Source organism: Anoplopoma fimbria, chromosome 3 (assembly GCF_027596085.1).
Source record: "Anoplopoma fimbria isolate UVic2021 breed Golden Eagle Sablefish chromosome 3, Afim_UVic_2022, whole genome shotgun sequence".
Taxonomy (NCBI): domain Eukaryota; kingdom Metazoa; phylum Chordata; class Actinopteri; order Perciformes; family Anoplopomatidae; genus Anoplopoma; species Anoplopoma fimbria.
The window spans coordinates 2921605-2946943 of NC_072451.1; the positions used below are offsets into that span (position 1 = coordinate 2921605).

The 25339-nt window shown below is 42.0% G+C and overlaps 1 protein-coding gene across 1 annotated transcript; it reads left to right on the forward strand.

Annotated features, from left to right (window-relative positions):
* Positions 1–507: 507 nt before the first annotated feature.
* Positions 508–25107, forward strand: LOC129112325 (solute carrier organic anion transporter family member 5A1-like). The gene is given in 10 exon segments (XM_054624379.1): positions 508–1465; positions 14337–14469; positions 15717–15937; positions 17045–17209; positions 20098–20296; positions 23179–23338; positions 23547–23791; positions 23890–23954; positions 24510–24881; positions 24884–25107. Coding segments are annotated over 10 exon segments (2664 nt in total). The 5' UTR covers positions 508–510; the 3' UTR covers positions 25033–25107.
* Positions 25108–25339: the final 232 nt, after the last annotated feature.

Genomic DNA, 25339 nt, shown 5'->3' on the forward strand with positions numbered 1-25339 from the left:
GTAACTGTGTGCTCTTCATTGACAGGGGTGTCAGGGATGCTGCGCATGCTCGGCAAGTTCATTTCATCCCTGAATGCAGAGGAGCAGCAGCAGCAGCAGCAAGGTCCAGTTGATAAAAGCCATCGAGTGGAAATGTTGTGCATCTGCAGGGATCCTTGGCCCTCGAGCCCGGCGGGTTTGAGCTGAGGAGGCCTGAGCCGGTCTCCCACCTCTGGATCAGATGGTGGTTTGGAAGGCAAGTGTGCATGACAAGATAACCGAGAGGCTGTCCGGTCTGTGCTGCAGATAAGCAGAAGCTGTGAGTCAACATCTCATCTTTTTGGTTAACATTGTTGCTTTTTTTTTTGTTTTTTTGGGGGGCATCTCTGTGTGCCAGACTGTATTTGCGGGAGCCACATGTACCCTATTAATAATAAATGTAATGGGCAGCAGCCCCTGAACTGTGAATGTAGGCTTGGTTTGTTTTTCTGAAAGCCTTTTAAAAAGAAAGGAAGGTTTTGACTGGAAATAATGGCCGACCGCGAGGAAGCGGAGTTGTCCGAGTCCCTTCAGAAGGAGGACGGGCTTTCCAGCGAGCCAGAGGAACCTGGCACGGACTTCAAATGTAAAAGTTTGCCTGTTCTAAACGAAGAAGCGCCTCAAGAGGAAACACTACTGGCTAGTTCTGCGTCCATAGCGGCGGAAGAGAGCGCAGAGTTCATCCAGCTCTCAGCCAAGACCGAGTCCTTTCAGGCCGAGTCCCCGACCAAGACAAACTACCAGCCCAAGCCGGGGAAGTCGGCGCTGAACAGGCCGAGCTCGTACATGGAGAACACGGAGATCCGTAGGAGTAAAAACATGGCAAGGAGGAAGCCGCCGGGGATTTTCGCCTCCAGGCTGGCTCGGATACGTCTGCCCAGTAGGAAGTACCTGAGCGTTATCATACAGGACTCTCGCTGCTTCCTGTTCTGCATGTGCTACCTGACCTTCATCCAGTCGCTCATGGTGTCCGGCTACCTCAGCAGCGTCATCACCACCATCGAGAAGCGGTACAGCCTGAGGAGCTCCGAGTCGGGCCTCCTCGTCAGCTGTTTCGACATAGGGAGCCTCCTGGTGGTCGTCTTCATCAGCTACTTCGGTGGGCGTGGCCAGAGGCCTCGCTGGCTGGCGGTGGGCGGCATTTTCATCGCCGTGGGCGCCGCCCTCTTCTCCTTACCTCACTTCATCTCCCCGCCCTACCAGATCAAGGAGGTCAACTCGTCCGCCGGCAACGAGGGCCTCTGCATGAACAGCAACGCCAGCGGCAGGGACCGCGTCGACATCACTTCCTGCCCCCGGGACCAGGAGGGCAACGAGCACAACCTGTACGTGGCGCTGTTCGTCATCGCTCAGATCCTGGTGGGCATGGGGTCCACGCCCATCTACACGCTGGGGCCCACCTACCTGGACGACAACGTCAAGAAGGAGAACGCCTCGCTGTATCTAGGTAAGAGTTTGAGTGGATGTGTGAGGAACAAACCAACCCTCTACAGCGGCTGATGTCGCAAGTTTAGGATCGACCAGTGACTTCAGTTCTGCAGCGATTTGGTTTGAATGAAATACGGCAGCAGTTTCTTTTGTTGTTGTTTTCATGTTCTCTGTAATCTTGATAGAGACCAGCTGACATTCACATCCAGCATGATGCAGCACCTGAAAATGCGACTTCGTAGAGGCTACGTTACAGTAGGGCTGTGCAAAAATATCAAAAAAGCTTCCCGTGGGTGTCAAACGACATCCTCCTCCGCTCCTGTAACGCCAGATGTTTCTGCTTATTTCCTTCTACGCTAAAGGCCAGCGATCTTCCAGCCTGTCACATGATCCGGCCAAAATCACAACATGGCGTCTAGCAAGCAAGAGACCGTATACTGTAGAGCGTTGCTATGTGATCCCGAATCATTCCTGTCAACACGTGATGGATATGTTTCGTATCCTGAGGTGCTTGTCAGTACACAGCCTTACGTTACAGCTTAGTAGAAACGACACAAATAACCCCAGATTTCAGCTCCACCGTAGATCCACCTCTTTGACCATTTATAGAGTTTAGCTGTGTCGTCACTGCCAAGATGGCTTCAGCCGGAGACACTCCTAAGCTCCACATCGGCTCTTCAGAAACCTTTGGATGATGTCAAGGAGACTAGTCCATGAGTCTTTGGTAAAAACAAGCAGCATTTATGATTTCTCATGTTCAGAAAGCACGAGAAATCATAATTGAGGTAGCCGTCTGGATCCAACATTGATGTTGGGTGATCCGGTCTGGCTCCCAGTGGGCTTTCCAGTTCATCCCAGAAGGTGTTGGATGGGGTTGAGGTCAGAGCTCAACACCAAACTGGGAAAACCATTTCATTATGGAGCTGGTTTTGCAGCTTAATAAAGCCCAAAGATACACTGCTGTGCATTTTACAACAGCACATAGATTTTGCAGCTGTGTGCATTTCTGCAGCTTGGCAGTTTGAAGATGCGTTCGAAGTTACTGAGTGAAACCAGTGGATTGTCAGCAGTCAGGCCAAGATAGGCAGAAAGTTGGCCGCCATGTCAACGGTGTGACCTTCAAACTGCCTCCAACCCCCCCTTGCACATGCTTCCCCTGAAGTTCTCGCCCCAGTGGACTCAAACAAGGTAAAGCCTAATTAAGCCAACAAATGAGAGCTAGGTTATGAAAGAGAGTAGGGCAGGCGGAGCGAATGGGAGAAGTTGTTATGTGCATTCCTGTCATTGGTTGAGAGGGGGGCTTTGATCTGTGGAGCAGCCGGTTGGAGGTACGATGCCACCTGCAAAGGCATTGGGGTCGTCCAGACAGGTTGTAGCCAAGACATATACAACAAAACAATAGTAAGAAAAGGTAAATAAGTTTACACCCTTTGCAATTAGCGAAATTCATGAGACTATTGGTCCTTTGCAATAAAAAACAAATCAACAAAATCACATTTACAGTACGTTACACGACCAAAAGCATGTGGACACCTAAGATGCTGAAAACCAGGATTTGGGACAGTGTAGGAAGGCGATAAAAAGCTCAGAGCCACTTGCCAATCAGTGGAGCAGCCAGCCGGTGGTACAGAGTTACCTGAAGGGCGCTTGAAAATATAAAATATAGTTGTTAGAAGTTTGGGAATACTTAAAGGTGCAAGACCAGAGATTGGTCACATTTCGATTTCCTCTCATCGGCTCTCAACACATCGACAGCGAGCTAGCGGCTCATAGCTAACAGTGCTAACAGTGCAAACTACTGCAAGAAGTGCCCCTCAAATCTATCAGTGTTTCGAGGGGGGGTTCTACGCCTCCGTGACGATGATGCCGGTTGGGATATCGTTATCAGCTGTAACAGTGGAATGAACAATAATAATAATAATAATAATAATAATAATTATTATTATTATTATTATTATTATTATTATTATTAATAATAATAATAATAATAATAATAATAATAATAATAAATCACCGAAGTCCCACTTAGTTTTTTTTATCCTATTAAAAAGCAAGGTTAAAAAACAAACGGATAAATCCAGTATTTTAATAAATGTTAAAAGAGCATTTTGAAAAGGAACATTTTGTTCTTGAATGTGCAGAAATGTCACAACTATGCCAACATGATCTTGTTTCAGTTCTATATATTTTTACTGTAGAGTTGTCTGTAACCTACTCATGTCCAGATATATAACCTTGACAGAAAGTTATTCAACAGCTGTTTTACATCCTTTTGACTCAAATATCGAATAAGAATAAATGAAGACGTCAACTCGGGTTCTAGGAAATTGCATTTTTTAGACTTAATGATTTATGGATTAAACAAATACAAAAAACAATTGTTAGTTGCAGCCATTCTTCTAGCATTGATAAAATAAATCTGTAATTTTCCTGCACTGGAAAAATCTTCTTTGTCAACATGTGGAGGAGTGTGGAAGAATTTAGAAATTGAATCTGTGTGAACAAAGATCGTTGATTGTTGTTGATCGTAATTTCATCTTCTCTATCAGCCACTTTGGCAAGTAACCAGAAAGTGTTTGTCTGGCGAGACCCACTTGACCAGTAAATTCTGGTATGCAGTTGTTTTTGTGACTGCTGAATGAAAACATTTGTTCGCGTGCCTATGGTCGCTAACTGATGGTGCAGAGCCGAGCAGGGCCGGGTATCCCAGCCAGTCATAGCAGATACTGTTTGGCTGCAGAAACATTTTGGTGTGCTCGGTTGGTTTAATGGCAGCTGACAGCTTCTCTAGTCACTGGAATGAGGACAGAGTTCGTTCAAAAACCATCACAGTTCTGTTGTGTATCCTGGAAAAACACCAACCAGTTGTGTAATAGTTATTATTTTCCAAAAGTAATCAGATGGAGAAAGCTGAATTGCAACCTTTTTCTTGCCATAAGTCCAAATTGACTTTATATCATTTCATAATGTCCATGTTTTCCTTAGTTATTAACTTTGATGTTTTGTTTTCTGACAACGTACCACGGGAATGGACTTATTATGGAGCCAACTCATATCAAATATCTTGCAAACCTAAATAACCTTGAAGAAAGAAATAGGACTTTCAACCAGGAGACCGGTGTTCAAGTCCCAAGGTGTTGTTTAGTTGTTTTGAAGTTAATGATGTCTGTTCTGTGTTTTCCGCACTTATGTTATGTTATTTACGTTTTACTTAGTTTACAGACCCAACCATGATGTTTTTCTTATACCTAACTAAGTGGTTTTGTCGCCTAAATCTAAGCAAGTGTTTAAGTTTGAATTCAGAAAGTCAAGCATGCGATTGTGCGACCGTAGAGGAGCGTCATGGTCTGAGAAAGTGACGCCAAGGTGTCCTGACCATTTGTCATTATTTGACAGGTTGGGGAATGAGAACAGGTTTATCTTGAACTCATTCAACTCACATTTTCTTTTGCCGATTTTTTTTATGGAAATTTCGATCACATTTGGATTTGGACATTATAACTTCGCAGCATTTGTGGCATTGCGTTTTTGCCGTTGACTAACCTGCTCATGAAGAAGCATATAGAAATTGTATTTAAAGATTTTAGGTTTGCAATTTGTCCAAAGTGCCTTTCAGGTGTTTTAAAACTATTTTGGTGCATTTATTTTGCAGGTTTGCCTGATTAGAGATCTACAGTGTGTCTGATATTGACCATGAAGTGTGCACAAAGGGGCTGACTGTACACATAAAGGCCTCTTATGCTACTTAGCCTACTTAGGTTATTACGTTAGTGGCAGAACATGAGATGAACGGAGACAGATGATGTCTTAAGTAAATCTGCAGCTGTGCTGAGGATTCAGCAGGAATGCCTCGCAGTCTGACCAGTACTGTATTCATTTAGCCCTCTGCTTTGCAGACACTTTTTAAAAAAATAACACGGATTGATCGAGCGCTTACAAAAGCAGAGGGGGAATTTCCAGGCAAAGGCCCAGCACACAACACAAACCGAAATCAATCGGTACCATTTGTCTGGTAATCCCTTTCCAGATCAAAAGTGTCTTCTGGTTTATCTCAGCTGCTAATGGAGATGAAAGGCTAACTGTGAGGGAGATTTTAAAGATGGTTTTATAGAAAATCTTTAGTCAAATGGCCGTTCCCTCTGGGAGCAGGGCCAGCCCAGCAGCAACACAATGCAACATATTCTGTTTGGTTCTTGCCCCGTCTCGAAGAACGACACGCCGGGACAAAGATGGGGTTTATTCCTTTGTTATTTATCAGGGAATGCAACAGAAGACAGCTGTGAAACTACATCATGTGTCTCACACCTTTTTAATTGTGGTGGTAAATATTTGTACTAATCACAGACTGAGTAGTCACCGTGACGTCACGCATTGGTTTGTTGACTGCAGTTTTGAAGCCTCAAGTTTGGCGTTTTGCTGTCGCCATCTTGGAATACGGCCGACGCCATGTTGTTTCTTTTTACTACCAGTTTACAGAAGTTACCAATATTTTTAATGTGGAGGAGTGACGTAGAGACACCGTTTACATCTCCTGGCAGCGACCTATCAATCACAGTGTAGCCCCGCCCTAAAACATCCCCTGCTTTATGGTCTGTTTGACTCTAAATGGAGCATCATTTACTAAATGAACATCATGCTGTATTGAAGAAGACTTGAAACTAGAGATTGAGACCATAAACTCATGTTTACAATGTTTACTGAGGGAATAAATCAAGAGAGAAGTAGAGTCATTTTCTCATAGACTTCTATACAACCAGAGGAGTCGCCCCCCCACGTCCACATTTGCTTCACTTGGCAGAACCAGAGGTTGCCGCCTGGTTCTAATGATAAAACTCACGAACAGACGTATGAAATCTGACCGCTGCACCCATATATGATAGTTGAACATATGGGCAGTGTTAATAGCGACTGTTCTGGTTTCACTCTTAGTTAGGTCCAACACCGGTGATCAGGTCTGTCTCAGAGTTTGCTAAAACCGAAATGTTGCGGGGAAGGTCATATTTTATGGCAATACCACACTGTGTAATGTCAGTATGGGTAGCAGCCCACTTGCTGTCTGCTGTGGAATAAAACATCCTGGTCCTTTTTGGCCCTGCTTTTGCGGTAGCCTACATATGAGCTCATGCCCAAAGGCGTAACAGACCTCCATTAGAATAATTCAGCACAATATTGCTTTGTAACCCCAATAAGAGACGCTCTGTTTGACTCCCATGCGAGGCACTTTAAATTTTTATTTGCCAGCCCAGCTCAGAGACGCAATGTGGTCGTCAACGGCGCCAGTTTGTGTTTGGCATGCTTTGTCATGTGACTCTGTATGTTTCTTTTTTTCGATGACTCTATGTTGGGATTAAGAGTGTATTCAAGCAACCGCCCAAACCTGGGTTTCTGGATTGGTTATAAAGTCATGTCTGCACTCTGATTTCCTGTTTTCTCAAAAATCAATCCTGGTTTTCAATCGTGGTTGCTAGGATCAGTTTACTCGTCAACGATAGGATGTCCATTTAAGATTAAGTGGACTTAAAACAACCTTTTGTTGCTGTGTCAATCTCATCCCTGCTGCCAGCCTTTTCTGTCGCTATATTTCAAGGATTTAGCTGTGTTTCCAGCTTAATCCTGCCTACAAAGCTCTGATTGGTTGTTTTTTCCAACGGGGAGACGGCAGTCAACAAGCACATCAGCAGACCTACAGCATATATGAAGTGATAAGAGAATCAGAGATATGAACGCTGACTCAGAGGTCCTAAACCGGGCCATCATCAGAGTTTCTCCAATCTAAAGCAGTCGTGCTGTGAATGTTGTTATGCACCATTATGAATTATGGGAAACCAGGTTAAAATAAGGTCTTCTTTTTAAGTCAGGGAACCACTTTGTGCTGCAGGTGACAACTTTTCATTATCAACTGTTTTTTTTGTTTGTTGATGCATTGACTTATCCTCACAGTCAGTCACTTTTGTTCAACAAACATTCCAAAACCCAACGATTTTCTGTGAAATTAAACGGGGAAAAAGCGGCAAATCCTCACCTTTTTAGAGTAGAAATGTGGAACAAAGAGCATTTTATCTCCATCTAACTTAAACTGTTAATGACTTAATGTCATTTTCTGCTTCCATATATCTAAGACAAGCTGCATTTTGCCACAATCAACACACAACCTGCGAGCCGAGGACTAGAAACACCGTCATAAATTGAGAACATTGAGACTTTTCTCTCCTGATGAAGAGCCTCAGATTTCCCTAAAAGCCTCTCATCCTCTCCACCACAGCAGCTAATCATTTTTTGATTTGATTTGATTTGATTTAAATTTATTTCGAACATGTAAAAGAAAACAAAAAATATATATCATACACAAATTATTGATGTTAAACAAAATAGAAAGCATAATTCGATACATAAATGATAAATACTTGATAATTAATCATGCCATGAGGTTTGGTTATCATGTTCCCTGGTTCATCAGGGAACAGTTTGTGTTCACAAATATTGATAGAGCATGTGGAGAGCATGAGTGGAAGCGTCTTCACACTATTCGGTACAATCCAGATGAAGGGGAAATCACAAATGTGCAGCGAAGCTTAACAGTTAAAGCAAGGCACTTACGCTGGCAGAGTTAGTGGTTCAAACACCTGCTGGGGTCACTAATGGTGTTTACCAGGTACTTTGGATAAAAGCATTTCCCAAAAGGTCCAATTTGTTGTTGACATAAAAACCCTAGAAATTCATGCATCAATTTGGTCCACTTGTATTTGTTCAGCACGTCGGCCTGAAATGTTGTTTTATGATCAAAATAAACAACAAAAAGTTTCATGAAGAGCCGAAACAATTGATCAAATAATGGATTAGAAGTGGAAATCATTAACAGTTTCCATAATTGATTGTTAATGCCATTGATGGAGCAAAAATGTTGTACATTTAACCACAACCGATGCATTTTGAGCTGGTTGTATTTATAGTATAAGCAGGTATACAAGGTGGATGGAAATGTACATTACTGAGTATTTTCAATTCTTCACACAACTTGATTCGAATTGTCCTTCAGAACTTAAGTTCTTATTTTTTTTTTATCACTTTACCTGTTTTGTAAATTGTTTGTTGGTGGGGAACTTTCAGGTCAGTTTGGTTTTCCTGTTCCTAGTCACCAATAGTCTTCTGGTATTTGAATTCACACCCAGCTGCTGATTACTCATCTCAGTACTTTACTTTCCTGCATCACAAAACCCAGTTTGAAGAAAAGACAAACCAGTCGGTGAGCTAAACGGACGCGGTGGTCTGTTGCGGCTTCGGTCTGGCCTTATTCTGTCCTTCTCTGTCTCTAAGCCAAATATATTTAAGTTTTTTTTGTTATAAACCTTTATCAGCATCTACAAGGTTGTTTTAACTAAACCGTTGACTGCTGGTCACTTTTCTGTTATGGATTATACAAAATGAGTAATTGGCATGGTGATATTTAATGATGCATGATTCTATAAAACTGGAACGGAGGTACTGCTACTTCTTTCCTTTTTAAATACTTAACAATTTGAAGATTTAAACCTTCCCAGCAGACTCAAACAAACACTGGTTGTGCATCAATTTGTCAATCTACACAAAAACTTTATTTATTCTCTTGGACATCCTGATGTTAAAAGGCCCTTTTTATCACTGAACTTTACCTAAATGTGGCAGAAACTAAAATGAGTTTGTCTGCAAAAGTTCATGGTGCGTATGTATGCTTAAAAACATTTAGAATATTTTCATTTAATAGTAGGGTGCAGGCATAAACTACTACTACTATTTTACTCATAATGGTTGATTTACTTAGTTGCTTTAGTTTGAGAAAATAGCTCCTTAGTATGGCTTTGAGACTTCATTTCTTTAATGGAATTCCTGCTTTAAAAATCAGGGTTGTGGACTTTTAAGGTCGATAAAGCTATCAAGTTGCATTATAGGAAGTGAAGATTCAGTGTTTTTGGCACTTAACCCATAAGGAGTACTACAATGCTGGATATCCTGGCCTCTGCCACTTTAGATTATGACTATTCGTCCTTAAAATTTGTTTCTTGTGAGTCCCTTTCCTTCTGGAGCTGAGATACTAAATCTAACCTAAAACCCACTGGTGGGAATGAAAAGAATGCTTTCTTCAAACACTTGCCCAATCTACACCATTTATCCTAACATTATCCTAGACAGATGCTGGAAAAAAAACGTTATTATAGTCAGATCTTCATTTTTCTGACGCTCCTTGAACACATCATGGTCAACAAACACTTGGGTCATGAAAAAGCAGCCCAAATAAAGGCTTAAAATTGTGATATTTCACCAAAAACATTTCATTCAACATGTCATTTAAAATCTCGACCCGATTTAACATTTTTGCTTTAACCAGATCCTGTAAAAACCTAACTAGGAAGCCATGATTAACTCGACTCAGACCGACAGATAGGAGGATAGGAGAAGTTGTAAAAATGAGTTGCACTTAAATATATAGATTTCATTGTTTTCCAAGGTTTTTGTAAAATAGATGATCAAAGTAATTTGCTTTATGGCACTGAACAATAATCATCTGAGGCTTCTAGACATGATTCTGCTGTTTCCATAGTGGTGCAGAACCAACAACAACAAAACAAGAAAGCTCCAAAACTGCTTTGGGTTCAGAGGATTAATCCCTCAGTGACTGTAATACTTGCAAATGTTAAGCTGCATCTTTGTTTTTCTAGCAGTCACTATCAGCAGCACATTAAAAACAGACAACAAGATAATCAATAAAATACTCAAGTATTAAAGAAAAAAAAGATTAGAAACATGTCCACAGATTTCATGGAGGCAGGGAGTCTGGACACCCGTTGGGGGAAGTTGTAACGAGACAGTGCTGTGTCAGCAGGTTGCCATGGCAGCGTCCTCCGTCACGCCATAACGGTCCATTGTGTACCCTCCATCTCGCCACGGCCCTGACCCGCCCTGACCTCAGCTGTCTGTCTGTCTCCCTCCCCAAACACATAAGTCACATGACTCTCTCTCTCTCGCTCTCTCTCTCTTTGTCTCTCTCTCTCTCGCTCTCTCTCTCTCTCTCTCTCTCTCTCTCTCTAAAAATGCAGCTGCAGTTCTGTAGCCTTTTTAAAAAATCCGAACAAACCCCATCCTTCAACTGGCAAAGATCTAATGAGACCGTGAAAAAAAAAAAGAAACTTGGCAACTCCAATCCTGATTTATGCTTTTGATTTATGTTAAATGGATTTATAGTTTACAAGCGTTTTGCCTGTAGATCGAGGCTCTTGAAGCCACACAGTCATTTTCAAAATCACGTATTACATTTATTATTTATATTTCATGAGCTTTCCCTCTGATTTACAGCCGCCATCAATCTCTTTTTTTTTTTTTTTACGAGCCGTGTTGTCGTTTGTGTCGGAGAAACGTCTGCTCCGGACTCGTGTAATCAGGGTTGTAAAGAGGCGGATGACTGCGGAGGCTGTGTCACCTGAGAGGGTTTTTCATTATGTGTTTGATGGTGACGCAACACCTTGGCAGCACTGGAGTGCCCATAATCACTGTGAGGAACCCTGCAGAGGCTTTTATGGCCTATTAGAGTAGTTATTACATTGTATTCAGCGGGTACAAACACTGTGTTTTAATAGGAAGTTGACTCACAGTAGAGCTGTCCTCGACAACAGAAATGATTGGTCGACGAACACACGCAGGACTTATGTCGACTAATCTATTTAGTTGATTTAATCGACAGATCTGCAAAACAAAGTCACACAAAAGCACTACTTTGAGTCTTGTGTTTGCCACAGATTTGCTCGTAAGTTCCTTTACTACTAACTCAATTACTAGTTAGAGGAGGGGCAGCCCTAGTGCACATAAAGGAATAAAAAAAATATAGAATTAAAGATGGTTCATTCACCACTGGAGCTGGTGTTGCAGCCGGTCCATTCGGCAAGACAGGTAACCCCAAATTGTTCCCAAAAGCTTAAACCTCAGACTCTAAAGGTGTGTCCAACTGGTGATGGACATTTCAGAGAATGCAGGTTTCATTGTTGTCTTCACTTTCTCAGAACCGGAGGATCACAATCTCTTGAATTTATTGGCATAAATTTGCATAAATCTGATTAAACTCAAAAAAAAATCGGGCCACACCCTCTTTAATGTATTCTCATGAAGGCAGTTGATGGACATCTATTATTTTGCTCAGGTTTATTCTGGTCGTTGCCTCTTTTACCTCCAGCCGCCTGGCGGTCTTTTAATCCCTCCGCCCGACGCTCTGCATCACGTTGCGTAACACGGGAGCCCACCAGCCGAGGGTTTTCCCTCTTCTCCCGCTAGATAAGGAGGGATTATCCATGATGCCGCTGGGTCCCCTTGGAAAGCCCAAGCCCTCAATCCCATCGCCATGCTTTATCATCCCAGGCTCTGGCTCTCCCAGTCTGATGATGTAATGGTGTAGTGGGGAGAGTGGACGGTCAGAAAACGTCCCTGTGAAAAGATGCTCTGCAGATGAGTAACTGAGGAATACGAGTTGAACATAGTGATCAGTTGGCCGGGCTGTACGGGCAAAATCTCGCATGACGTCTATGTAATTCTTTTTCGCAATTATTTCTGACTTTATTTGCAAAAACATTTTGATAATACACTCTTTTCTGGTTTTATTTCATCGTTAAAATAATGTATTTGGGGGAATAATGATGTTTATACAACACAAAAGATGCCACTTTATTTTGGAATATAGACAAAGAGCTTTCAATGGAACTATATCTGCTGAAAGAAGTTTATTTGAACATAGTTCACTAACAATACTTCTAAATTGGGAGACTAATAATAATGCTAATAATCTTTAATCATTTTTGGTTCCCTACTAGCTTCCTTGGCTTCATTTAGAAATAGAAATACAACATAAACAACTACATTTTAAGATATATATACAAATATATATTACAAATGAAACAAAAATGAAATAAATCTATGGCTACGAGCTATTAAACGTGTTGGCTGCCACTGGATTGTCTGTAAGCTCCATTTTAGAAGTGAATAAAGTCAAACCTCTGAGTCTCTGTCCTGGTGTCTGACGTTCTTTACATGATCACAGATAACAGAAATGGATCTCCCAGTGATTTGTAGCCAGTAATGCCTCTCTGGTGTGACATTACACGCTAGGTTTCTCCACCAAATACATTTTTATATCTGGACACTTGCTAATGTATTCTACCAACTTGCTTAAAGCACACAGATCTGGAGAGTCAGTTTGTTTAGGTTGCATTCTCCGTCTTTGGTGGTTAATTAACTTGCAAAACAAGCTGATGCACTCTTCTGTAGTTTTCTATAAGATAAGATAAGATAATCCTTTATTAGTCCCGCAGCGGGGAAATTTGCAGGCTTACAGCAGCATAGGGTAAAGTGCACACAAGAGACATAGTAAAAGAAAGACAAGATAAAAAAGAACAATGCTCATTATTCTATGTTTAAATGACCTGTTACTTTAACTTGTGTTCTAAGTATGACTGAATCAGTACCAGTTCTTCCACAAAACAAGTGTAGTGTGTTATTTCCAGGAATAACAGAAGATACGATTGTTGTTTAGTCCTCACAGTCAGCAGTGAGAGCTGTTGGTGCATCACTTACAATTTGTCATTTTATTTTGAAAAGCACAACATTGGTGATTACTGGTGCTGACATGAACCCAGAGCTCCCAGTGAGTTCCCAGGACCCTGACAGTTAGATAACATTCAGTCCGGTCCGGTGCCTGGCCCAGCTTTGAGGTTTTAAGTCACGCCACCAGATTCTTTTTATTTTGTGTTTTTTGCTTTCAACTCCAGCCAAAGACTTTAAGATGTTAATTCCCTCTAATTGGAGAAATCTTATTCTCGGCCTCGAGCAGGCCCCTTATTACACAGTCATATGATCTGCACACATGACCCACACACATGGCCTTTTGTACCCCGCTTGTAAAGCTAGATTAGTTTGAGTTTAAGCGTTACGTAAGGGTTAAAGTTAGGCGTCGAGTTTGGGTAGATTAGCAACTTTGACACAGAAGTTAACACGCAGTTGTTCCTCTCTGACAAATGTTGATAAAATCATGTTGATAAGATTCAGACAGTCCAGGAAAGTGATCTGGATGACACCAGACGGCAACCTCCAGTTCTTCTGAGTGAGGCCAATGCGGAAGAACCTGCATTCTCTCTAGTGTCCACCAGGGGGCGACTCCTCTGGTTGTATAGAAGTCTATGAGAAAATGACTCTACTTCTCTCTTGATTTATTCCCTCAGTAAACATTGTAAACATGAGTTTATGGTCTCAATCTGCAGTGATCCAAGATGGCGACGGCAAACTCACTTCTTATATACAGTCTAGGATTGACAACCAAATAATCACTGAGCAAAAATCAGTGATCATGCCTTCCGGTTAGTCACTCTTTTATGTATTTTCCGGATCACCTTTTTTTTTGTCTGTGGGGAAAAAGGAAGGACAATGCAAAAAGTTTAAAAAGGTTTTAGCTCATTATGATGTATCTCCCTATGTTGGATTCAAGTGAAAGAAATGCAGATTTTTGACTTTTGTGTTGTTGTCTGGAGCTCATTAAAACTGCAATAATACATTTTTTGATATTTAAATCTCTCTTTCACCTGTAAGAGTCCCTCATAGTCCAGATATGTGGAGGTTCACAGCCTCTTTAGCTCACAGGTTTGGTGATATGGCACATTTACCTTTTAATAGCTCAGTCTTTTTCCAGCAGCAACACGCAGCTGTTTTCAGGAAACAATCTCTGATAAACCCACTGTACACAACATGCTCAGCACCAAACAGCAGACAGACACATTGGTTAAGAGAATTAAGCATTTAGAATGTAATGGATGGGGAGAAGGAGTGTTGTTTTTTTATGTGCTAAAACGTTTGATCACCATCTCTTCCCCTCCTCTCCTCAGCCATCATGTATGTGATGGGAGCACTGGGTCCAGCAGCCGGTTACCTGCTGGGAGGAGTCCTCATCGGCTTCTACGTGGACCCAAAGACCGCCGTCACCATCGATCAAAGCGACCCCCGCTTCATCGGCAACTGGTGAGAACAGTTTGGAGAGTAGAAATCTGACACTTTTTTAAATTAAAAGGACAATTCCAGGGATTTTCTTTGTGTGTCATATTGTCAACAAATAGCATTTAAAGACGAAAAATCAGCTCCAATCACAATCTCACAATCTCACCAATGGATTAATCCGCCACTGAAAATAGTCCCCAACAAATGCACTATTTTCTTTGTCGCAGTAAAGTTTGTTTAAGATTACAGTGACCAGCTGTTTTAGGAAATGCAGTGTGTTTACAAAAAGAATGGAATTATACATGGGTTTGTGCTTTCAGTAGGAAAAAATGGGCTAAGTCAGAGAGGAGTAAAACATCTGTTGGTTTTGGTCTTTTCATTGGATCTATTGAGAAAAACAAAGCTGTTATCCTGATTTCCTAATTGTAACTAAAGAATTTTGCCTAAATAAAACAGGCTTAAGTTGGAAGAGTTCTTAGATTTCGATCAGGAAAAATATCAAATCAAAGCGCAAATTAACAAGCGTAATAATCTGACATTTGATGCCTTCTTTTGATATATATAATCAACACATAACGATGCTTGATTGTGTCAGTAATGAAGCTGAATACTCAGTCCTAATTGAAGCTAACTTTGGATTGATTTGGGGATTTTTACTATGTATTAAATGGACTATTCTCCCCATTGTGTCCTCAAGCTGTAATATCTAAACTTCTTTGGGTAATACAACATAAAGAGAGACATTCCTTTGCCTTAAAGTAAGTCTATTAGAGCAGAATATGCTAATTTCTGTGCTAAAAGTGTGATTATTGAATCATAAGTGGATCAAGAGGATTAATCAACCAATATTTAAAAGTATACTGTATGCAGGAAGTTTATCAATCTAACAATCTATCACTTTGAATATACAAGATGCATGTTTAGGTTATGTTTTCTCTTCTCTTATGTCGCTTATCCCTCTGTAAATCTGCTGCTGTCTCAGAGATTCCGTTAGTCATCTTCTTTACAGCTCTCAGTGATGCCGTCCTCATAACCAGTGACTCACGAGCCAACAGCCACGAGCTTCCTACATGAATAATAGGCGATGATAGCAGGAAGCGGACAGATGAGTGTACCAGTGATTTTTGCACAAGCCTGACAACATTTTATTAATTTATTTGTGAGCAAAAATAATGAGGCGGAGAGAGATAGAAATGATACCAAGTCCGGACTTTTTCTTCTGTATTTCTTCTGTATTTTTGAGTGTTTCATGTCGATCCTCCCGTGAAAAGGTGGAGCGGGTTCCTGCTGTGCGCCGTGGCCATGCTGCTGGTCATCTTCCCCATGTTCACCTTCCCCAAGAAGCTGCCGCCCCGACACAAGAAGAAGAAGAGGAGGAAAAAGGTGAGCATGGACGACATGTCCAGCGACGACGACGTCCTCAAGGAGAAGAGCAACAACGGCAAGAACCAGGCCGTCACCTCCTCCATGGGCTTCGGGAAGGACATCAAAGGTACCAGGAAATGCTGCGATGTGTCAGCGTATGATGATGTCACTGGTGATGTCACTGGTGATGCCTCCTCTTTAAAATAAGAGAGTCTAAATGTATGAGTCCAGCTGGTCAACATCTCTCTTAAAGGTTATTTGATTTGTCACATTGGCCTTCTGACAACAAAACTGCCCTCCACTCGTAGAACTGCAATGATTGGTCGATTCATTAATTAGTCGTTAATCAGCAGCCATTTTGATAATCAATTCATTGTTTTGAGTCATTTTTAAACAAAAATGTTCAATGTGATTATTTGCTTGAATTGTTGTTTCCACAAAAATAAGACATTTGAAAACATCATCTCAGACTCTGACGGACATGTTCTCACTGTTTTTCTCACATTTAAAGGAAAAACAACTAAATGGCTCATCCCAAAAAAGCGTCGACAGATTAATAGATTGTTGCAAAAAGAACATTTTACCTACTCCTGTATAAGTGAATAAACGCATCCAATTTTTTTTTGCTCCTAAATTACCTTTAACCTTAACAAAAGGGAACAAGTACAGCTCATTCCTCCTTTTTGTTTTTACATAAATGTCAAATTGTATCAAACAAGATGACGTTACACTGTTAGAATAATTGCTTCTCTCTTTTCCAAACAAGTGTTTCAATTTGCCAACGTCTCTCGGGAGTTCACACTAAAACAGGAAGAATGTTCTTTAATCTGCAAGTCATAATAAGAGCTTAAAGTGAGTTTGAGATTTAACTCAAACTGACTGCGACTGATTTGGGTCTCAACTTTGAAACATTAGAAGGGATTATTTTCACCACTTAGGTCACTTAATGTGGCGTTTTGCTATTTGACAGTATTTTTGCTCTTTTCTCTAAAGGATCATTATATTATCTAATCATTTCTTCTTAGGACAGAAGTCACTGTTGGGAACAGATTTCTTACAAAAGAATAAATAAACAGTATTTTTTGCTCTTTTCTCTAAGGGGGATTTCTATTATCTAAAAGAGTCATGAACAGATTTCTTCAAAGAATAATGACTTTTCTCTCTGTCTAACCTTCCTCTCCTCCCCCTCCTCCTCCTCCTCCTCCTCCTCCTCCTCCTCCGCCTCGTCTTTCAGACCTGCCCAAAGCGGCAGTGAGGATCCTCAGCAACGTGACCTTCCTGTTCGTCAGCCTCTCCTACACGGCAGAAAGCGCCATAGTCACGGCTTTCATCACCTTCATCCCCAAGTTCATCGAGTCCCAGTTTGGCATCCCGGCCTCCAGCGCCAGCATCTACACCGGTGAGCCGGATTACGCTCCACATTGTGCTGAATCAGCAAAGGTTCCTCATCACGCGATGGAAATTACTAGCTACACTTCTTGCCCTCTTTTTAATCAGATTTTTTGTTTTTTTCCTACTTACTTTACATAAAGCTCTTACATTTGGTAAGAATTTGAGCATCTTAAACACAAACCCGCCTCCAAGTCTCCACAGCAGCACAGACAGAACGCAGACAGACCAGAATATTCATAATGTGTCCGGGACTTTACATTTCTGCCTGTTCAGCGCCGCTCGATTTTGTTTTCTTAATCTTGGAGCAGAGCAGGAGAGGCTTTCGGCCCCGAGCTGCAGGCCAACACACATTAATAATAAAGAAACTGCTGGTCTTCAAATGAAGGGGGCACCTGGGACACCGAGCCGGAGCACTCAGTGCATTGCTCACACGCACAAATGCACTCTGCACACACTCACAAGCACACGCATGCTTAAACAGGCTTACAGGCTAATACATTACACGCTCTCACAGTCTACATTTAAAAGGTTTTGAATTGTTAATTGTGTGCTTTAATACATGTTAATGATGGCACACTAATGTAATAACATAACATCTAATAGCACAAAAAACAGACATATTAGTTGCATTGTTGTCAAAGATATCTCTCCATCCGTCAGGAGTTTATCTTAAATAGATAGCAAGAGTCTTTGGAAGTTTATGAGGCGCCTTTTTCTTTTCTCGCTGGTACCAGAAGAAGTTGATGCATTCTCCAACAAAATGTACGACTAAAGAGACGCTGTCATTCAGCGCTTTTGATGTCTGGAATTAAAACTAAAATGGTTATACTGTTTTATTATTTGCTATATGCAATTTCCAAGAGTTTGTTAATAAAAAAAAAAAAAAAAAAATGTATTGCAAAGTGCAGCTCGTGATTCGTCACACTGGCTGGCATCGTGAGTCATCGGAACCTTCCACACAAAAAATCTCTCTCATTGACGGCAGAAGTTTTTTAAACATTTTATCCAACAAAAAAACCTTTCATCTACTATATTGTTTTGGAAGCCTTTTAGTGGTGCTCGCATTCATAAGATTTCGTCCAAAGAAATTCTGTCTCGAAATACTTTTTGTCAGTGTTGAGTTGCATAACCGTCTCAGCTGTGGGTGGAGTGGGCTGCGAAGTTAAACTGCCACTCACACATGTTTTCATGTTATGCCAGCTTCTTGTGGTTGATTTGAAATAGTCCTTGGGAACCGGCTCACGGACTTCTGAAGGTCACAGGACCCCAGTGTGGTATCCATTGTTTTTCAGTCGGTTAGAGCAAGGCACTAGCACCCACCTGCCAGGGTTTCTGGTTCTATTCCTTTAGGCGGAATAAGCATAATAAAAGGTTGGAAGTCAGTTTTGTGACCTGGCTTGTTTAGTATTTGTTGTACCAATAGCAGGAGGCCGTGCTCAGCCTCTGAGTAGACAATGTTTGAATAATGTTCTGTTCATTAGAGGGAGATGAGCGGTTGTCGTGTCATCTCTTATGATTGGACAATTCTTACCCAGTCAGACTTTTCCTGGAAAAGACAGATTAATCATTTTCCATTTAGTCAAGGAAGAAAAAAATTGTCCTCTTGGCATAATCTCTGTCTTACAAAACGTTTGCTTGGCTTATCCACACTAAAAGGAGGGGGCTGTTGTTGTGTCGCTGCATTTCGATTAGGATTTATCTTCTCATTGAATAAACAGGGAAGGCTGCAAAGACTACAGTTATACAATTTACACCTGATTTGATTTGTTGATCTTGAAAGTAAATTTATGAATTATTAAAATCTCTGATAGAGTAAAAGAAGAACTGCTTGACTTTCGTAACAATGTCAAAAAGAACTATAGTGTCAACAAGCTGCTGACAACAACATCGACAGCCATCTTTGGCGTCTACATAAAATCCAATATTAAAACTATACACTGTTTGTAGATGGTTTCACTTGTAAACAAACCACTACAGATATGAAACACCACAAAAGTTGCTCATTTAAGCGTTTGAGTCTGAATAACGGGAAGTTTTTAAGTTTTTACTGTCCCACATTGCGTAAACACTGTAGGAGTAAAAAAACTCCAGTCTAATACAACAGGGCTGCAATAAATCACTCCGTTGTAAATTTTCCTTGGGCTCATCAATGTGAATGACACCAACGTTATTTCATTAATAAGGTGCGTTTCCATCCATTTGTTTTTATGCACATTTTCAATTTGCGCAAAATAATCGGTAAATTCTAAAATAAATCGTGAAATATCACTAAAAACTTTTTAGGTGGGAAAGTTGGGGAATTAAGCAAAATGCAGCAAAGAACAATGGAAACAGATTTAGTGAGTAATAAATGATGACGTACATGAAGCATGTCCACTGATCTGCTCCGTTGAAGAGACAAAAACAGCCTCCTCATCGCTCCACACAGATCTGATGAAACCTTCCTCACATTAATACATGAAATATAATCTAAATCTCATATTTCCAATGAGTTTTCTACATTGTTTTTCAACATTTGAGGTTTGACTGGTGCTCTTTTAGGTATGTCATCTCTTCTTCTGCAGTGGTATAATGGTTTTCCCAACTCAAGAATTCGTGCCACCTTCCGTTTATCTCAATGAACCAACTCCTAATAATTCCATAATGGTGGAGGATGGAAACAAGAAATCATTTGCATTGTCTTTTGCCGTTTTTCTCTTTGGAAAGAAACCTGGCTACAGTAAATATAGAAAATGATTTGTGAAGTTTTGAAGCTAAACAAAGGACATCAAAGTCAAGATACTTTCTCATTGGACCATTTTTCTCCGTTCTGTCTCCTGCTTCACCATTTATGTGGCGTATGAAGTAGAGAGTTCTCTGACTTGTCTAATATTCACCTTTCTCCCCCCCCCACAGGTTTGATTATCGTGCCGAGCGCCGGCGTGGGCATCGTCCTGGGCGGCTACATCATTAAGAAGCTGAAGCTTGGAGCTCGAGAGTCGGCCAAGCTGGCTATGATCTGCAGCGGAGTATCGCTGCTCTGCTTCTCCACGCTGTTCATCGTGGGCTGCGAGAGCATCAACCTGGGAGGAATCAACATCCCCTACACCACAGGGTGAGGAGGGGTGAGGGGGTTCGCTGAGGAAGAACCACGAAAATGTGGTGTTTGGTGTTTCCACAGTGATGTGTTTGTAGAGGACGAATCAGAACACACAGTCAGAAAGAAAAAGAAAGAAGGTAGAGATAAAGACAGGAGAGAACAAGCAGACAGAAGTAAGAGATAAGCAGACTGCGGAGGAAGAAAACACACCCACAGAGAAAAACGCAGAATTATGAAAGAGACTGAAAGAGAGAAAGGCCAGGTGGAGAAAGAGCAGTGGCCTTGGTACTCTCAGCACATTAATAGTCTGTTTCTCCTTCTTGTATTCTTTGTCTCTGTCCAAGCCTGCTATGTGGATCCAGTTAAACTCACTCCTTTCCTACTTTAGACCAGATTTCATTTCATTCATCGGCATTGATACCAAAGCTCACGTGTTTTGGGTCAAATTTAAAACAATCAATGCCCACTATGGCTGCCACCATCGACTACTTTATTATTATTTTTAATAAAACAAAACAACATTTTGGACGTATGTGGATGTAAACTGCAACTTGACGAGACGTGGTAATTGTAGTTTTGTCATGTTTCGGTGTCGTACAGAAAAGGCAAACAAATAATCAACTACAATAAAACTATAATTGACTTTTGGCATAAATACGAAGGAGCATCTTTCACCCAGACAAACATTATGATCCACTAAAGTCTAGTTCTTCTCTAAGTTTTATGATCCGTTGCACCACTACAGTAAAGTGTCTAGTTGTCACAGATCGGATCAGAACAAAGGGAAACAAAGGAGCAACTTTTAGAGATCCCTGATCATTTTTTTTTGTTTAATAATTGATGTTGTTTTGATTATAGCAGCTGGTCTACAAGGCTCCAGACAATTGTTTTTGCCACCAAAATAATTTCAACAACTCTGAAGTCAGTAAACCATCAAAAATTATAATTAACTATTACTTTGTTTTGCCACCTAAAGTTTTTTTCCTCATAACAAACATAATATAATACAAATTATTTCTTAAATAATTCAGTTCCTCCTAGTATCTACTCCAAACAACTGGATTTATTCAAGTTTCTCACCAAAACTACATTTTACGAGATTACCTGTGAACACATCATGATAGCGTTAGAATTACCAATGCTCATTTCCACCAAACAGAGCCTGAACGCATCATAATTTACTTGAACGCAAACCTTTGTTCTCCTCCGGTCAATTCAAACGCAGATTGGTTGTTTAAAATGTTTCACTATCAGAGATCAGAGACTAGAAAAGCATAAATGCTGATGTCCTGATCTCATATTTTGAAGCTTACATATACACCCATCTGAGGGTAAATACAGGTATTTGTTTCTTTGGCACAGGTGTATGAAGTCTAAACTTGAGACATGATGAATGACCTCCGTCGGGGTCGCTCCTCTGGGGTCTCATTGTGACCTCGGCAGTAAACAGGGCCTCTTTAAAACTCATACTTCTCAGAGACAGACGCTCGCCGACTGCAAGTTTGGCCTTCCTCCTACTAAATCTCTTCCCGGAGTCAGCCGTAGTTTTTATCACCCCATCTGTGACCGACGTCGGGGGGGAGAAGAAGCCAGTGTTCAGATCGGCGGCAGGATAACAGATAGCGAGCCAGTAAACGGGGGCGTTTTTTTTTTCTTTTTGGACGCAGCGTCCCCGACAGCGATTACATGGCAGCGATGGGAAAATGTCCAAGGACGGCTTGGAAGAGACGATCTCTTGGCCGACTGCCTCTCGTGTTCTCCCTCTGGTTTCAGGCCGTCTGTCTTTCTTTTTGCCCACCTCTCTTGATCTTTTTAAATCTTTTTTTAATTCATCTGTTCATTCTGTCCTTTCAATATCCCCTTTGTCATTATCTTTTGTTCTTTTTTCCATTCTCTCATCTGCTTCTTCCAGTCTGTCTTTTCTCTTTTAATCTCCCCCTCTTTCTTCCCTTCTTCTTCCCCTCTAATCTCTTATCCTTGTAGCTCTCTTTCCTCCTCGTCTCTCGTCTTTCCCCGTCTCGTTCAAACATCCCTCTCTCCTCATCATAGTCCCTTATCTTTTCTCATTTCCTCTTATATTGTCTATCTTTCATTTTCCATCCCTCCTTACTTCTTTATTAACAATCCTTTTGCTTTCCTTTTTCACTGAAGAGTTTTACTTTTACTACGGATTAACTCGTTCTCTCTGTTTTGCTTGCTCTCCATTTTATTATTATTGGTTTCAGCTATGCAGTCTTAAGTTGTTTTATGGATCTGTGTACAATTGGAAAAATCTATAGATTGCCAATAAATTTACTGCAGGCATTTATGCTCTCCAGATGATGTATTGTGACTTGTCATCCGGCTCTAACTGCAGGTCAAAGTTTCCAATTTCCAGCACTGAAGTTCATGACAGAATTTAGAAAAAATCTCACCAAACACTAAACGATACAGTTCATTTGATTTTCAGGTTTTGAGATGTCAGGGTTTCACAGAAAGTTTATAAAACGGAACACTGTGATTCAGTTCTTAATAGTTTTTGCATAATGTTTTTAATATAATTCGCGTTTTGAGCATTTTTGTGGTTTTCACAGTTTCAACTTTGTGTAAGTTTGTCATGGCTCAAAATACAACATTACCCATGAGCCTCAGCTGCTCGTGGAGGAGCTCCATCCCAAAAGAATATTGTTCAAAACTGACCCAGAATGTGAAAGTGGACTGATTTCAAACTGCTGAATGTTTTATCAGGTTTTTACAGTGTAATCCCAGTTTGAGGAGCGTTGATTAGAGGTCTCTTAAAGAAATGCATCTCGGGAGTTAATGCACAGGCTTCAAAGATATTCTTCTTTCACAGTCAAATCAACTGTCAGTCACAAAATGCAAAAGCTAAAGAGCTGCCGTGTGCTTCCCCTCTGCAGACCGACCCTCACCATGACCCAGAGGAACCTGACCGGAGGCTGTAACGTGAACTGCGGCTGTAAAATCCACGAGTACGCTCCGGTCTGCGGCTCTGATGGCATCACGTACTTTAACCCCTGCCTGGCCGGCTGCAGCAGCGTGGCCAACGACAGCACCGGGGTAAGAGGCGGGGCTAAACGGATAAACTCTAAAAAGTTATAAATCATATTCAGCTTATCTGCTAAATGACTGTAATGTAATGTAATGTAATCTTTAATGCAAATGAAATGAATGTGAAAAAAGATGAAAAAATAGGTCTGACGTTCTTTAAGATCTTAATAGAATTAAAGATTCTCGAAGTCGATCTTAAACTCCGCCCCCTTTTCAGATCCGGAACTACTCGGACTGCGCCTGCGTCCAGAGCCGCCAGGTCATCACGCCGTCGTCCAGCGGTCAGGGCAGCAACCAGCTGCAGCTCGTCATCGTGAAGACCTACCTGAACGAGAACGGATACGCCGTGTCGGGGAAGTGCAACCGCGCCTGCAGCACCCTCATCCCCTTCCTCATCTTCCTCTTCATCGTCACGCTCATCACCGCCTGCGCCCAGCCCTCCGCCATCATCGTCACGCTCAGGTGGTTAAAAATGTTCTCGGTTATATTCCCAGAAGCGTTTTTGGTTGTCGTGAGGTTCCTCTTGTCTTGACCTTCCCGTGTGGTTGTCCGTGTTGCAGGTCGGTGGCGGAGCAGGAGAGGCCGTTCGCTCTGGGAATGCAGTTCGTCCTCCTCAGGACTCTCGGTGAGTAAAAAACAAACTACAGCACAGAACAGAAAAGTTCCTTATTTTATTGACTTTTTAAGGTGACATTTCACTCCTCGGTATTTGTAAAAGTTAAGAGTTATTTGCAGTGTTCTAGTCTTTTCGTCTTTTCAGTCTTTAAGTTGAGCGTCAGCTAAACGCACTGATTGTAAATGCGCTGCACATTCTGTAACTGCTGACCGCCGAGCTGATTCAGCGCCAGGAAATTAGACGACGTACCTCAACGTGGCTGTTCTCCTGAATAAGGAGTAAGGAGGTGGATTGGTTTGGATACAGGAAGCTCCTGTCAGTTTGAATCAGTCAGAGAGAAACAACAAACTGGAGGTTTGGAGTTTGAGCATCATCATCATCTTCTCCTGCAAGTGTGATGCTGAATAACTGTAAACAGGATTTAGATCTAGACTGGGCTGTAGTCATTTCTATGTTTATGAGTTTTTTCCTCCTTGACTTTCCTTTCTCTTGTTTCTCTCTCCTCTTCCTCTATCACATCCTCTCTCTTCCTCTTCCCCATCTCTCTCTTTTTCCTCCACTCAGCCTACATCCCGACGCCCATCTACTTCGGCGCCGTCATCGACACCACCTGCATGTTGTGGCAGCAGGACTGCGGCGTCCACGGCTCCTGCTGGGAGTACGACGTCACCTCGCTGCGCTTCGTCTACTTCGGCCTCGCCGCCAGCCTCAAGTTCTTCGGCTTCCTCTTCATCTTCCTCACCTGGTACTCCATCAAGTACAAGGAGGAGAAGGTGGAGCGCTGGCTGAAGCGCCACCTGTCGCCCGTCGACACCGTGGGCAGCCTCGTCTGCCACCCGGGCGGCCACAAGGGACACGCCCGCACCCGCTCCTGCCCCGTCAACATCCCCCGGACCGACCCCGGCGCTCTGCACCCCAACGCGCCGCCACGCGCCGGCCCCTCAACCGCGGCGTCAGCACCCAGAGTTGCCCGGGCAACGAGCTCAAAGCAATAACTCCCCCACCCGCAGGCGCCCCGTCACCTGCGGCGCCGCCACCCGCACCCGGACCGGCCCGCTCTCTGGAACACGTGTCAGTCAGAGTGTGAGTGTCAGAAGGGGCGGGGCGGCGGGGGCGATGAGGAAGGTCTTCACCCACCGACTTTTATTCTGAAAGGGCGGCAATCGTCACGTTGAGGTCCTGCTCTCATCTCACCGCTCTAGTTTTCCGGTAAAACGCTCGTTGGCTTGTAAGTTCTGCCTCTGTGGGTTTTAAAAAAACAAAAGCCACGTATTTGTTTTAATTCAAAACCTCCAGATCCACAGACCAATGATTGGAAAGTCAGACTTATTTGGGAGCCAACCAGCTCTGAGTTTCTCCTCTGACACGAAAATGTGTGAAAGCGTCCGGGCGTT